The sequence below is a fragment of the Panthera tigris genome, chromosome D4 (assembly GCF_018350195.1).
Source record: "Panthera tigris isolate Pti1 chromosome D4, P.tigris_Pti1_mat1.1, whole genome shotgun sequence".
Lineage (NCBI taxonomy): Eukaryota > Metazoa > Chordata > Mammalia > Carnivora > Felidae > Panthera > Panthera tigris.
The window spans coordinates 24412501-24427715 of record NC_056672.1 but is presented as its reverse complement, the minus strand read 5'-3'; the positions used below and the strand labels follow the sequence as shown (position 1 = coordinate 24427715).

The window sequence follows — 15215 nt, the reverse complement described above, 5'->3', positions numbered from 1 at the left end:
CATTTAAAATGTGACATACATGAAAATAGTATTTTCAGTTCATTCTTAACCACAATTACTTACTAACAGGATGTGTGTACCTGTTGGGCGCCCCATGGCTCCTCAGACTCTGGGATCGGATCCAATATTACCACGTTCATTGCCTCTCTCACACCTATTTTAGCACGGTACTTGCTTTTTATCACAGAAATCGCTAAAAACCCAGCTTTTCAAAAAGTATGATATCAAAAGGAATGTAGCATGATCTAATGTTGGAACCGGGAACTTCCTTGAGCTTATAGTTGGCACCCTGGGTGTCTGACAGATGTCTAGAATGGCTGCTTTTCCCTGGAGTGTTTCAGTGTAGGAATTGGGAACTGTGGCCATAGTTCTGAATTCAGTGTTTGCATCTTGCAGCGTGCTTTAGAGATCTAACCATGTTAACACATAAAGATCTACCTCCTATAAAACACTGCAGAATCCGGAATATGAACAGATTACGATTTGCTTACCATTTTCCTGATGATGGCCATTAACATTCTAATACTTTATAATTGTAGTATTATAATTATGCAGTGAGAATCCTTGTTATGTTCCTCTATGTTCACATGGACAAATTGCGGGATAAAGAAATTGCTGGGCCATAGGCCAGTCAGATATTTAGATTTTAAGAAATACTAGAGATTGACCCTTTCTGAAGAAATGATTTCCTATAATCCCTTGACACATGACTACTGCTGGCTTATTTTTCTTAGGGCTCTACACCCCATGACTGTACTGTTGCATAAGGATCATTGTCCTGGAAGAATATTTAGTGGTCACACTGTAGACATAGGTAATTAAGACACACAAGGTTTGGGGTGCCTGGGTGGCTCAGTCAGTTAAGTGTCCTCCTTTGGCTTGGGTCATGATCTCACAGCTCATGGGTCTGAGCCCTGACAGCTCAGAGCCTGGAGCCTTCTTTGGATTCTGTGTCTCCCTCTGTCTCTGCCCTCCCCCACTCATTCTCTCTCTCTCTCTCTGTCTCTCTCTCTCTCTCAAAAGCAAATATTAAAAAAAAAACAAGATACACAAGGTTTGAGAGGCAAGCATGGGGTGTGAATAGGCCAAGAGGAGAAGGAAGGTCAGAACCCATCAGAAACTTCAGGGTGTATTTTGTAGGACAATGAGGAGGCCAGTTAATTTTGAGTAAATTTATTTCAGGGCACGGATGGCAAATACCTTGCAGATGTACCTTAAATATTCCCTACCCCTCCATGGCAGAGATAGCCAATCCATCATGGCACTCATTCTCACTGAGCCTTGAAACCCTCTTTGCAGCCCTGGGAGATTGCCATTGACTAGTATGGGCACATAAAGTGAAATGTACCTGTCCTCCCTGGAGGCAGAGAGGAAGAAGAGCGGCAGGTTGAAGTTTGGCAGAGAAGAGCTAAGGAGTTCACAGGATGCCAAGCAAGGAGAATTCAGAAAGCGTACTTCAGTCTTTGTGACTGGTGATTCTCCTCTGTGAAACAATAGCAGTAGGTGTTGATCTCCGTAGGTATTTTTCTTGCCTTAGTTCTAAATTACCCTATTTATTTCTAGAAAATAATTTAATCGTCAGAAGCCCCTTTTATTATTCTCCTCCATGGGATGTGGTCTACCAATTAAACTGTACTTAAGTATCCTCAGGATCCACAAACAAGCATTTATTGATATTTTTCACCTGCTAGGCACTGTGTAAATGTCTTATGTTTATTCACTTTTTATTAACTTCTAAAATCCTTACAACAACACTACAAGGTAGGTACTATTGCTATTCCCGTATTATAGTTGTGGAAACTGAGAGAGAGGTAAAACACTTCGGGCCACTTACTAGCTGTATAACTTTGTGCGATCAATATATTTCCCACTGTTCATTTATAACTGTGTAAATGCCAAGCGTCACTTCTGATTAGAAACAGGTAACCAAGGGGCGCCTGGGTGGCTCAGTAGGTCGATCGTCCAACTTCGGCTCAGGTCACGATCTCACGGTTCGTGGTTTTGAGTCCCGCATCGGGTTCTGTGCTGACAGCTCAGAGCCTGGAGCCTGCTTCGGGTTCTGTGCCTCCCACTCTCTCTGCCCTTCCCCAACCCATGCTGTTTCTCAATCTCTCTCTCTCTCTCTCTCTCTCTCTCTCTCTCTCTCTCTCTCTCTCTCTCTCTTTCTCTCAAAAATAAACATTAAAAAAATTAAGAAAATAAGAAAAAGAAACACATAACCAAAAGTAGAATGGTGGTTTCCAGGGGCCTGGAGAGAGGGGACTGGGGACTGACTGTTTCCTAGGACTAGAGTTTCAGTTCTACAAGATGAAAGCGCTCTAGAGGTGGGTGGTGGTGGTTTCCCACCATTATGAATGTATTTAATACCCCTGAACTGTACCCTTGAAAATAGTTAGGATGGTGAATTTGATGTGTATTTTACCACAGTTTAAAAAAATGAAAAAAGGAGATAAACAGCGTTCTCAAGATGAACTGATAGAGTTTTGATCAGAAGCAAAGAAACTTGCTCTTTCAGTTTGTGCGATACGTCAGAGGTAAAGGCACGGTTTTCTGTGCCTTTCTCTTCACGATGCTGACGTAGTTAAAAGACCCCTAGTCTTGTTTTTGAAGGTTGCAGAGCTCTGACACCCTGGATTGGAAACTATTGATTTGACTGCTCAATTTTTCAGCTCCTGGGGAAAGAAGTGATGTTTGTTGAGGAGACTAATATGTTTTAGAGCAAACTGATCTGTTGGGAGGCAGAATGGCCAAGGTTAAGGGCCTGTGCTCTGGAATCCTGCTGCGCACTGCCTCACCATTTGTTCTCTGGGTGACCTTAGGCTAGTTGTTTAATATTCTGAGCTCCCTGATTTTGCATCTGTAAATGGGGTGGTAATGATGACCCATGGAATTGCTTAGAGTAACACCTGACATTTAGGAAGCCCTCAACCAACGCTAGTGCTTATTAAACTTCATGGTTGTGCATGGATATCAAACGGTAGGGACAATACAGAACTTTGAGGCTTGCTGGATGGCACAAATGGGGTGTAAGCCTCAACTCATGGTGAGCATCCTCTTTTGTCTCTAGTATTGAGCGTGGGGGATGCCAGGTGAGTGTGGGCTCTCTGATCTCCCGGTGGATACCAGTGGCACTCCTCATAGTGTCTTTATAAACCGCAGGTGTACAGAGTGACGCTTCTTGACATTTCCCAAGTGGCTTCAGGGACACCCTGGTTAGTGATCTCAAAAGTCGCCTGGCTCTTAGCATGTTGAAGTGACCTCCACACGTGGTGTGGAATGAGCCAGCCACTGGGCCCAGCATGGTATCGGCTTTGAATGCCTGTCACTAACACCATTCTGAGCTACCCAAGTCTTTGGGCATCTTTGTTTTGTGGTACAGTTGGTTTTTCTTCTGGATGATCTCAGGCCTTTGAAGTTAGATATTTAAAGTCCTCTGTTCCTCCCTACTATAAAGGGACAATTGCCTCTGTGTGACGGGGCTAATGCTGGCTTGGCCCACTGTTCACCTGAACAGAGGCTACCAGGCAGGGGAGCAGGGTGCTGAAACTGTCTTGGACTGTGACTCTTTGAGGTCATGGATGTCAAAGTCTTCAGCCATCTGTGACTTGCCCAGAGCAATGGAACTGTATCACCTAGGAGTCCACTGGAGCCGTGAGAATATCCCATTGAAGTGCATGTTCTCTCCCTTGTTCTTCTCTCTTAGCAACTGTGTGACTCATACACTACTCAGAAAGTACTAATTCTCTGTAATTTATACCCTTGCCTGTTGTATTCTTCTTGCAGAATTGTTTGTATTGATCTTCAGAAGGCAGAACCTTGAGGAATATCTATGGGAACCAAGACTGTACTTTGGAAAAAGACTATCTGTATTAAATTTCTTTTAGTTATTAAGTATGTGTCATGTGTATGGTTCAGCCGTTTGACCCATGATCTCTGCTTTTTTCTTCCTAGCACTGGCTTGAACCTAACAAGTCCATCTCCAAGCAAATGAAATGTAAGTGTCAATCTGTGGTTTCACTTTTGCTACGAAATGTCCAAAGAGAGGTCCTGTCTCTTAACAAAGTTTCTCCTGCCAGGGAAGAAATGGATGGAGGGAAATGAACATGTGTGGGTGGGGGCTTCTCTCTCTTAGTGGGTGCTGTGTAACTTCTCTTATTTTCTGGCCTTTGCCTTCCTTGAAGTCACTATCACCTTACCTTCATATTTCATATTTGAACAGGAACGTTGGAATTAGATGACTAAGTATCTGTTCAACATAATCACCAGGTACCTGGTTCCTTTGGATTGTGGAGGTTGCTAGTAGGTGGTTCAGGATGAGAGGTGCAGTCTTGGGGGGATAAGGAAAACAGGTGTATTTTGAAACTAGAATCTTGCCAGTAACTTTATTGAAGATTGTATTATTCTTTTGTACTCCTCAAACTCCATACAATAATTTTCCCCCTTAGTAATTGTTTTCAAGCCCCCATGATGTTCTGAACTGCCTTTTTTTTTTTTTTTTTTTTTTTTTTTTTTTTTTTTGGTGGGGGGAAACAGAGGGAAGTTGCCTTGGGAAACGTCTTTCTAGAACATCTGGTCATCTACTTTGGGCATTGTGAAGAGGGTGTTGACTAGATCCTAGATGGCATGGTGTTTTGTCCTGGTCATCTGTGCCAGGCTGTAGGCAACCTGCTTTTATTTATGGCTCGGAGGAGGGCTTCTGAAATGCATTTCAGAAATTCATTGCCTGCCCTGAAATCCATTTATCCCTCCATGTCAACTTTCCCACGGCTCTGAAATGTAGGCGATAAATCAGTTTCTCATCAGAAATCAGTTTAGTGCATATTATGTCATTTATCATTATTCAGGGGATTCTTTCCTTTTTCAAATATGAAGAAATTATTCTGGGCAGGCCTTTTAAGTGGAAGAAGGAAGAAACCAAACACGGATGGCAAACTAGCCACTAATACATTTATTGCTTAACCCTCTTTCCCCACCTCCCCCCATCCTCCCTCTCTTGTTCCCTTCCCCCCCATCCCTCCTTCTTTTTATCCCTTCCCATTCTTCTTCCTTCCCTCCCCTATGTCTCAGGAGCAAACAAACTCTGGATCAATGCAAGAAGGACAACTAAGTTGTTCTGTGGCAGGCTAATGCCCATGGCTGCTGGGAGCCATGGCTGTTGCAGGGAGCTGGCAGTAAAGATGTATGAGGTGAAAACAAGGGCAGCAGTGGACATGTGAAGTCCAGAGAGGTCAGTGCATTGGGGTGTAACTGGAATAGAATTGGGTCAGGCATCCAAGAAGAAATAGCAGGACAGTTATCAGGAGGCTCCATATAGAATGATATGCAGGATAATAAGAGTGAATAGCATGTCCAAAAAAATTGCTGATGCCTAGCTTTTATCCCTTGGCTACTAAGTTTCGATATTTTTGTTTATGTATGTAAACGTGTTTAGACAATTTTTCAGTAAACTTATTTTCATATTTAATGATTCTTTGACTTTGGTTCTTCAATGTCATGCAATATTTTCCTTAGGCTACACACAGTTTAAAAATATAAATATCTTTAAAGTCGGATGTATTTCAGTACTTAGAAGAAAAAAAAAACCTTGTAATTTGTAAAGAATTTGCTGCTTAAGAGCTTTGTTCCCATGCTAAGTAAACCTGAACAACCAACTGGAAATGTATAATGTTTGGTAAAAATGTTTTAAAGATTGACATTTGACTACTGGGTAATGTCAGTCTAATGACAAATGAAATCTGAATCTGGATAAAAGCTGTGTAAAATTCAATTTCCAAACCAGATGGGGTGACTCACTAGCTCTAGGAAGTGGTAAAGGTTTTGTCCATCACCCAGTCTATTGTATTTTTGAGGACATTACTGAACAAGAAATTATGTAATTTTCCCAAGATCACAAATCTAGTTTTGTTGTTGTTGATGATGGTGTCTTTTAGTATCAAGAATTTCTTTATTCTTATATGTATATCCTGGAAACATTAACTTTAAATTAGAAAAAAATTTAAAATAGGGCTTGTATATTGTTAACCCAGAGAAACTGGGTTCAACTCCTGGAACTCATCGAAAAAGGATGTATCTGGTTGCAGAACTCCAGGCAACTTCCTTCTTGGGTATCCTTTTATACTTTGACTGCTTTTCAGAAGCCATTGAGGACAAAATTTCTTGGAGGAATGGTTTGATGGTAGACTTTCAGGTTCTTTTCCCTGACCCTATTGAGATACCTTTACCTATGGGTGTTTCTAGGAATGGTGTTTCCCAGGGTTGGCTGAGGTCAGCTACCCTGATTAACAAACTCTCTACAAAGGCATTATTATTTCTTACTAGTATTTTTTAAAACTTTATTTTTATTTTACTTTTTATTTAAAGGTTTTCAATTTTAATGAGATATAATTGACATGTAACATTGTATAAGTTTAAGATGTGTAACATAATGATTTGATATATGTATATGGTGCAAAATGATTACCATGGTAAGATTAGTTAATATCCATTACCTCACATAGATATCCACACCTCATGTATTAAAATAGGTTTTAAATGTCCATGCTTTTTCTTAGTTCAAAATAATTTAAAATTAAAACTCAAACTATTTCCTTTCTCTTCCCCCTTGTATCTCCAAGCCCACTCTGAAGAAATAACTGTTAACAATATTTTGTATATCCTTCTGGGATTTCTTATGTATATATAAACTTCCCCAATGTATGTGAGACCTTTTATAAACAAAAAATGAGATCAATCTGTAAACATTTTTCTTCACGTTATTATTTTTTAGTAATTTTAGAGGGTTTTTTTTGTGTTTTTTTTGTTTTTTTTTTTGTTTTTTTTAGTATCAGTGATTGATGACTGGCTTCATTTTAAAAATGGCTGACAATTACATGAATGTATAATTAATAGACATCAAAATATTTTCTAATATTTTGCTATTATACATTATGCTACAATAAACATTCTTGTATGTACTTTCTTGAATCTTATGCAAGTACATCTGTATTAGAAATTCCTTTTAGAAATGAAATTGTTGGATTAAAAGTTATACATATTTTTCATTTCCTTAGTGATAAATATCCATTTAAAGACCTTATAGTAAGTTATTCCCAACAATGTTACATGACAGTGCTTGTTTCCCCCGAATCTTGTTGAAAATAGGCAGAATCAAACTTATTTTTATGTTGACTCCAAATATTAAGGAAGAGAAATATTTAATTGAGAGAATAGTTAGTTGGACAGCTCCTTAGTTTGGTATACATTTTAAAGTGGAAAAACTTCTTAAACCAAAGTCTTTTTTCTCCTCTGAACTTAAATTTTACTTTTTAAATGAACATAAGGTAAAATTGACCTAATTTTGGTGTATAATTCTATAAATTTTAACATACAGGTTTGTATAATCTCCAGTACAGTCAGGGTAGAGACTCTATCCATCACCCTCAAAACCTCCCTTGTCCTCTCCTTTTGTAGTCACACACCTCCTCCCCTAACCACTAGCAACCCCTGATTTGTTCTGTCAGTATAGTTTGTGTCCTTTGAGAATGTCATATAAATAGAATCCTAAAGCATGCAATCCTTTGAGACTGGCTTCTTGAATCAGCATTAATTACTCGGAGAATCAGCCAAGTTGCTTTGTTTGTGGATACATGAAACAAAATTAATTTAAAAAATTGGTCTTTGTAAATATCAAGAAAGTGATGAGCCTCTAGCAAGACTGATAAAGAAAAAAAAAAATAGAAGACACAAGTTACCAATACCAGGAATGAAAGAGAGGCTATCACTACAGACCCCACAGAACAACTCTGGGCATTTAAGTTTGGCAGCTTAGATGAAATGGGCTCATTCTTCAAATACCAGGAATTACCAAAACTCACCCAATATGAAATACATAACTTGAGAATTTTTGTAATTATCAAAGAAAGTAGGTTAAAAAACTTCCAGACAAGAAAATCTCCAACCCATTTGCTATTGCTCTGTTGCTGCCAGAGCCCCCTTTGCCTTAACTAGGAGCTTCTCTTGGAGCTTTCACCATCCATGGTGGTGCCCTTCCAGTATCTCAGAGATCTCTCCAGGGGATACCATAGGAAAAGACTGTGGAGAATCCAACACCAGTTCAGTGGTCCTTTGAATTCTTGTTGTCTTTTCCACTCTACCTACTATTATTTACTTTCCAGTGTCCTTAGGTAGCTGCTGTACACATTCTGTCCAGGTTTTATAGCTGCATTCAGTGGAAGAGACAGGGTAGGGTGCAATGAATCAGTACTTCCTGGAACTGGAATCTTCAGATCAAACTTTTTATCGTTCCTTGTTGACTAGGTCAAAATGAAGGTAGGCTACATAATTTGGGCAGTATTAAGGGGAATATCTTCTTCATTTCCCTATTCCATCATTGCATGTCCATAAGTTCAAATGTGGACTGTGCTTTGATCTTTTTCTTTCCAGAGTATTCAGATAGTGGGTTGTCTGCAGATTAAGTGTTAAATGAAATGGCATATTTTGGATGTTTGGTTTTCAGAGTCTTTCTTTCCCATGTAGGAATAGTGAATGTTCTCACCTATACCCTACAGATTTTGGCCTTGTTCCCATAACTGGAGAATGTAGTTTAGTGTGTTCACATGTAGTAGCACACATCAAGAGAACAGAACTTTCATGTCTTGTAGGATCTATTTAACCACAAAAACTGTATTAGCATGAAGAGGTTTTAAAAAGTTATACATTATGACTCAGACATGCACAAATGTGACATTATTTCCCCATGACTGAATTCAATTTGCTGTGAGCCTCTTTTCCTTTGGGGACAAAAAAGTTCAGTCTTGCCACTTCAGGGTAATTTAAGATCTGCCAGTTTAGAATTTGATCTCTTTCAGGAAATTACTCAGTGAATTCATTATTTAAACATAGTCACTTGAAAGTGCATACTTCCGTATTGGGGTATTTTTCCCATACCGAGAGCTTTTCCTCTTTCTCCATTCCCAGAATGGCATCATGAGGCAGGGGAAGCTTACGTATCATCATGGCGGTGAGGGTGACATCTCTCTTGTGCCCAGTCCTCTGAATCTTCCTCTGGCCTGTCTTCTGTGACTTGGCCTTTGGTTGCTGCCCTCTTTCCCCACTGCATCCTCTCGGAATGTGACTGGTTCCATTTGGCCTTTCAGTGTGTGCTGGCATATGCTGCTAAGACCTGTGCTCCTGGCCATGGTCTTGCCCTGCACGTCTACAGAGTGTCACTCTGGTGGTGCCCTCTCCAGGTACCTTTCACTCACTGGCTCTTAGCACTTCTGTATTTACCACTGGGACAGGCAGACACTGCTCAGCCTCTTCTGTGCCATGCTTCAGCCTCAGGAAAACTTATGTACACCATGTAAGGTGCTCCTCTGCTTAAACACAGCATGGGGCCATTTCTTCAGTGTCCTTCACTGTCCTTCAAAGTCGTAACACAACACTTCCCCAAACTACTCCAGGATTTCTTTGTCTTGCTCCCATGCCTCACTCTGTTCAGCCAATCTAGGGTGTTCAGGGGTGCTGGATGCCTTTGCATAGCTCCATATAGCATCTTAAATGTGGTTGTGTCCTCTGGGTCTCTCCAGGCTCTCTACTTGTCTTCCTTCCTCACCCCCTACCCACAATTGATACTGGTTTTTGTCCTTGGATACAAGATTAATATCCTGAAACAATACTTATTCATAAGCAGCAACTATTTCTGAAATGTAATGGGAAAAAGGGCTATTGCTTACAATAGCAATAACAAATAAAAACATAAATTACTCACAAATAAATATAACAAGAAATGTGCAAAATCTATATAAATTTTGAAATTTTACTGTGGAGTAGATAAAGAGTTCAGTAAATGGAGACTTCTTAGCTTTCATTTGATATTGCGAAGGTCAATTTTTTTTGCAAATTAATGCATACCTTCAGATAATTTTCAGATCAAAATATCAATGAGATCCCTATGGCATTTAACAAACTGATTCTAAAGCTCATTTACAGTGGCGTCTGGGTGGCTCAGTCGGTTAAGCGTTAACTTCAGCTCAGGTCATGATCTCATGGTTTGTGAGTTTGAGCCCTATGTCAGGCTCTGTGCTGACAGCTCAGAGCCTGAAGCCTGCTTCTTCGGATTCTGTGGCTCCCTCTCTCTCTGCCGTTCCCTGTTCATGGTCTATCTGTCTGTCTGTCTCTCTTTCTCTCAAAATAAACATTTAAAAAAATGTGAAAAAGGCTCATTTACAAAAGAAAATGCTTCGGAATAGCTGATAAATATGTGAAAAAGAACAATGATAGGGTCCTTGTTTTATTAGGTAGCAAATCAAGGCATATGAGCTATAATTATTGAGTCCTCGTGATAGACACGTTAAGATAGACACAGGAATAGGAAAAGAAACCAAACAGAAAAAGAAAAAAACCCTTCAAACTGACCTATTATTTGTGAGAATATGGGTTATGATAAAGATTGTATTTCCTATCAGAAAGATGGATTTCAAGGCATGATTTTATGGATTGCCTTTCCACTTGGAAAAAGAAAAGAAGCTAAAGACCTACCTCACACCATGGGATTAATTCCTGATAAATTCAAAAGCCCAATATATTTAATCATCTATACAAGTTTTAGGTAAAAATTCAGGACTATTTCTTATAATTGTGGAATAGGGCTTCCTAAGGAAAATATAAAAAACAGAAATAATGAAGCAAAATGCTGACAAATTTGTGGAAAAATTAAACTCATGTACCAGAATATTTGCTTTGCTACTGCAAATGAGCAGTAGATTTTCAGTAAATATTTGTCGAGTGAATGAGTATAAAACAAATTATAAATAAATTAAAACACAAGCAAAATAAATAATGGAAGAGCATTTGCCAACTACCTAACGAGTCGTAAATATGCAGAATCTATAAAGTGTGATGGTATAAACCCAAAGATAAACAACTCAATAAAAAATGTGTAAAGACCCGTAGAAGGAATAAAAATAAATGGCCAGGAAACTCATAAACAGGTGCTCAATATCATTAGTAACAAGGAAAATGTAAATTAAGGTATTTTTTGTTACACTGGGAAAATGGTTAATACTGATAATATCCAATTGATGAGGATAAGGGTAACACTTCTGGTGGGGGCGTATAAACTAGAAAAGCCATTTGGGAGGGAAATTTGGACATATCTTTCTAGATTAAAGATGTCTGCGTCCCTCACATGCTAATGACAAATGATCTGTCCTGGGCATAATAAGTGAAGAACTATAACAAAATGGTGGTAATTTAACCATTGGATTCCTTTTAGTTCTTTCATTTTTGTCAAAGCACTCAAAAAAGTAGCTGGAAGGTAATATAAAAATTATGTTTTAGCTGATTTGATTACATTTTTGTTGTTGAATTAAAATTCTCTCTAAAGGCATCAGCCATCGCTCATTTGGACTCATCTGATGAGTTAACTTTCTCTCTGTGTAGAATAAACTGCTTTGTATAGGAGATTCTTGAATTTTAATTTTGCACTGTGCAATGATATGCTTCATAGGTTAGTTTAGAATGATTAACAATATTCAACATCAAAATTTATGAGACTAAGTGGTGAATTCAAAGAAAGTACCTAGGATGTTTAAAGTGTAAATCAGAAGTAAAAGTGTAGAAGTGTTTAAAAAAAATGCCTATGTCTTTTGATCCAATGAGCTCATCTCCATGAATCTATTGAAAGCAAAGTTTATCCAAGCACAGGTATATATTAATGCAAGGATATCTGTTGTAGTGTTGCTTATAGCACCAAGAATTGGAAGAAATGAAAAGCCTGTAATTTTGGCAAGGCTGAATAAATTGTGGAATACAGACAGTCATTAGCCTGTAGTATTGACACTGAAAAATTTATTAGATAGATGTTGGAGTTAAGAAAGCAGGTAAAGATACCACCTAGAGAATGATCCCTATATATGAAAATAAACAGATTATTTTATTTTATTAAAAAATTTTTTTTTCAATGTTTATTTATTTTTGAGACAGAGAGAGACAGAGCATGAACGGGGGAGGGTCAGAGAGAGGAAGACACAGAATTTGAAGCAGGCTCCAGGCTCCGAGCTGTCAGTACAGAGCCCGACGTGGGGCACGAGCTCACAAATCACGAGATCATGACCTGAGCCAAAGTCGGACGCTTAACCGACCAAGCCACCCAGGTGCCCCTAAACAGATTATTTTAGATGAATATGTAAGTGCAGAGAAATTCTGCAAACGTCTGTACTAACTGGTTACCTCAGGGGAAGAGAGTAGGGTAGAGGGAGGTGACGAAATACATTCTATTATATATAGTTATATTTTGGGGGCACTTGGGTGGCTCAGTTGGTTAAGCATCTGACTCTTGATTTTGGCTCAGCTTGTGATCTTGTGGTTGGTGGGATTGAGCCCTGCGTCTGGCTCTGTGCATGGAGCCTGTTTGGGATTCTCTCTCTCTCTCTCTCTCTCTCTCTCTCTCTCTCTCTCTGTGTGTGTGTGTGTGTCTTCTCTCTCTTCTCTCTCCCCCTGCCCCTCTCCTGCTTGCATTCTCATTATCTCTCTCTCTCTCTCTCTGTCTCTCTGTCTCTCTCTCTCAAAATAACTGCATATTTTTAAGTATTTATATGTTTTACTCAGATCCTTTTTTTAAAGTTTATTTTGTGTGTGTGTGTGTGTGTGTGTGTGAGAGAGAGAGAGAGAGAGAGAGAGAGAGAGAGAATCCCAAGCAGGCTCCATGCTCAGCACAGAGCCTGATGCAGGGCTCAAACCTATGAACCATGGGACCATAACCTGAGCCGAAATCAAGAGTTGGATGCTTAATGGTCTGAGCCACCCAGGTACCCCTACTCATATCTTTTACAATGAGAATATTTTCCTAGATCTCTTGGTAATAAAGAGAAAACAAACAGAAGGAGAGACTGTTTTATGTAAAAATTGAGAAAGAGAGGGAGAGGGAAAGTTAGGGGGGAGAGAAGTGGGGAGTGAGGAAGGGAGGAATCAAAGTTCATTATGCATTAAGAATGTACTATAGAAGGGCGCCCAGGTGGCTCAGTCGGTGAAGCATCCGATTTAGGCTCAGGTCATGGTCTTGCGGTTCATGGGTCCGCGTCGGGCTCTGTGCCTACAGCTCTGAGCCTGGAGCCTGCTTCAGATTCTGTGTCTTCCTCTCTCTCTGCCCCTCCCCCACTCATGCTCTCCCCCCGCCCCCAAATAAATAAGCATAAAAAAAAAAATCTGCTATAGCAAAAACATACCTAGATGAAAGAAGGCTCACCTCCAGGGAGGTTCTCTGCTTAATCCTGGCTGGTACCTGATTAGCTCCGCTGGGTAGTTAAGATCACCTTCTTGCTCTATTTATCAGACACTGTGCTGCTGCCAAGCACCCTGAAGGAACAGGGGTGCTTGACAATGGCTTCTGCATGCAAATCAGGATGGGGATTACCGCCAGCTTCTGCATAATACATGGTGTAACTCAGCCATAGAGCAATGTCGAGTCAAGTTTGCTGGCTGGTGTCTGGAGCGTTCCTTCCCTGAAGTTATGACGGCTCTGCCTGGAAGCCTGAGAGGGCATGTAATTTCTCTCTCTGATGGCGCTCTTTGTGAAACTTTGTATTTATGTGGCATTCTTTAGCTTTCCAGCACCCCTTGAGGCTAATCTACTGAATAGTCCCCTTGCTGCTGAATAATTTCCTCAAAGGGGAATGTATCTTCTTCTGCAGCATACAGAGAGAGTACAAGGAGCCTAGATTTTTGCTCTGGGGTGAGGAACAGAAGGAGAAAAACCATAGGTCCCATACCTATCCACGAGGCCAGTTTGGATGCCTGCCTGCCACCGGTTTTGTTCTTCCAGTGACTCTGTTTGCTGAGTACGTTGGTTTCCTCGAGGGCTGCCATAACAAAACTATCCCCACTGGGTGGCTTAGAAAAACAGAAATCCATTTTCTCACAGTTGTGGAGACTGGAAGTCTGAACTCAAGGTATCAGCAGGGCCATGCTCCCTCTGAAGGCTCTAGGAGAGAATTCTTCCTTGCCTCTTCTTGCTCTTGGTGGTTGCTGGCTGGCCTTGGTGTTCCTTCCCTGGCTTGTAGCTGTATCATTCCAATTCCTATCGCCATCTTCGTATCACTTTCTCCCTGTTTCTCTGTGTCTGTGTCCAAGTCTGTTTCCTTTCTCTTACAAAGGTAACAGTCATTGGCTTTAGGGATCACTCTAACCCAGTAGGACTTCATGTTAATTACATCGCGAAGACCCTATTTCCAAAGAGGGTTAAATTTTGATGTTCTAGGTGGGCAGGAATTTCCCAGGGAACACTACCCAGCCCACTGCACTGAGTGACCTCCACTCAGATCTCCCACATCCTTTAATGTTTCTGTTTATTCTTTCAGTTACCTTCATGCTTTTGCTTTGTGGCTCATTTCCCCACTTGTTGTATGTGTTCTTTCTTGCAGACCTCGATCATATGCTTCTGATAGTAAAGTTTCATACATTTTACTTCTCCAGACACCCATAATGACAGTAACCCCATCTCTGACCTCTTGGGGCGGCCTGTCCCATTGGCCTCATTATATACTTGTCTAATCATATCCCCTGTATTTAATTTGGAAGATTTCTTCACCTGGTCCATGGCTTAAGCTAGGGCTATGCATGTAATCAGTACCTAATAAATGCTTGTGGACTAGAATCAAAAATGTTCCTTTTAGGGACCAGGTAAAAGAAGATCAACTGTCGTGTTCTTTAAAAACAAATCAAAACACACACCTGATGAAAACCCATTGCATAAATCAAGTAACTGTAGGTCTCCAGCTGTTGTGGTTTAGTTGTGGCTGTTTTCATTCTTTCCAGCTTTCTTCATTCCATTGCTTCTCTCCAGCTTTGGAAGCCAGCTTCTGTTATTCTAGTGATAGCTCAGTAGGTTTGGCATGGTATCTCTTTTTCTTCCAGGTACAACTGTTTCACTGAAAATTCCCACATTTGGTCCTTGTATCAGAAAGTCCTTGCAGTCTGGGCCTATAAGTGGTCTTCATGTCGCACTCTTGTGTTATTTCCAATATGGAAAGAAATGATGGTAGTGAGAGTAATGACAAAAAAAAACCACCCTTAAATTATGGTGTGCAATTCTAAATGATATGCACATGCGGTAAGTCACAGACTGATAATTTTTAGGCTTGTCCTTATGGTATGGTTGGTGACACTGATGTCATTTTTACTGGGTATAATGGTCAGTTCTTGGGCTTCAGGGAGGACCCAATACCCCTCCTCTTTGG

At 40.1% G+C, this 15215-nt stretch overlaps 1 protein-coding gene across 3 annotated transcripts in view; it reads left to right on the top strand.

Annotated features, from left to right (window-relative positions):
• FRMD3 (FERM domain containing 3) overlaps nt 1–15215 on the top strand; it is a 310702-nt gene that overhangs the window by 166146 nt on the left and 129341 nt on the right. For 2 of the 3 annotated variants that reach the window (XM_042964448.1, XM_042964447.1), the window contains exon 3: nt 3952–3994. In XM_042964448.1, coding sequence (XP_042820382.1) covers nt 3952–3994 — 43 coding nt within the window. Of the gene's footprint in view, nt 1–3951; nt 3995–5167; nt 5228–15215 lie in introns of those variants that run through there. The other variant, XM_042964449.1, reaches the window with a different exon arrangement.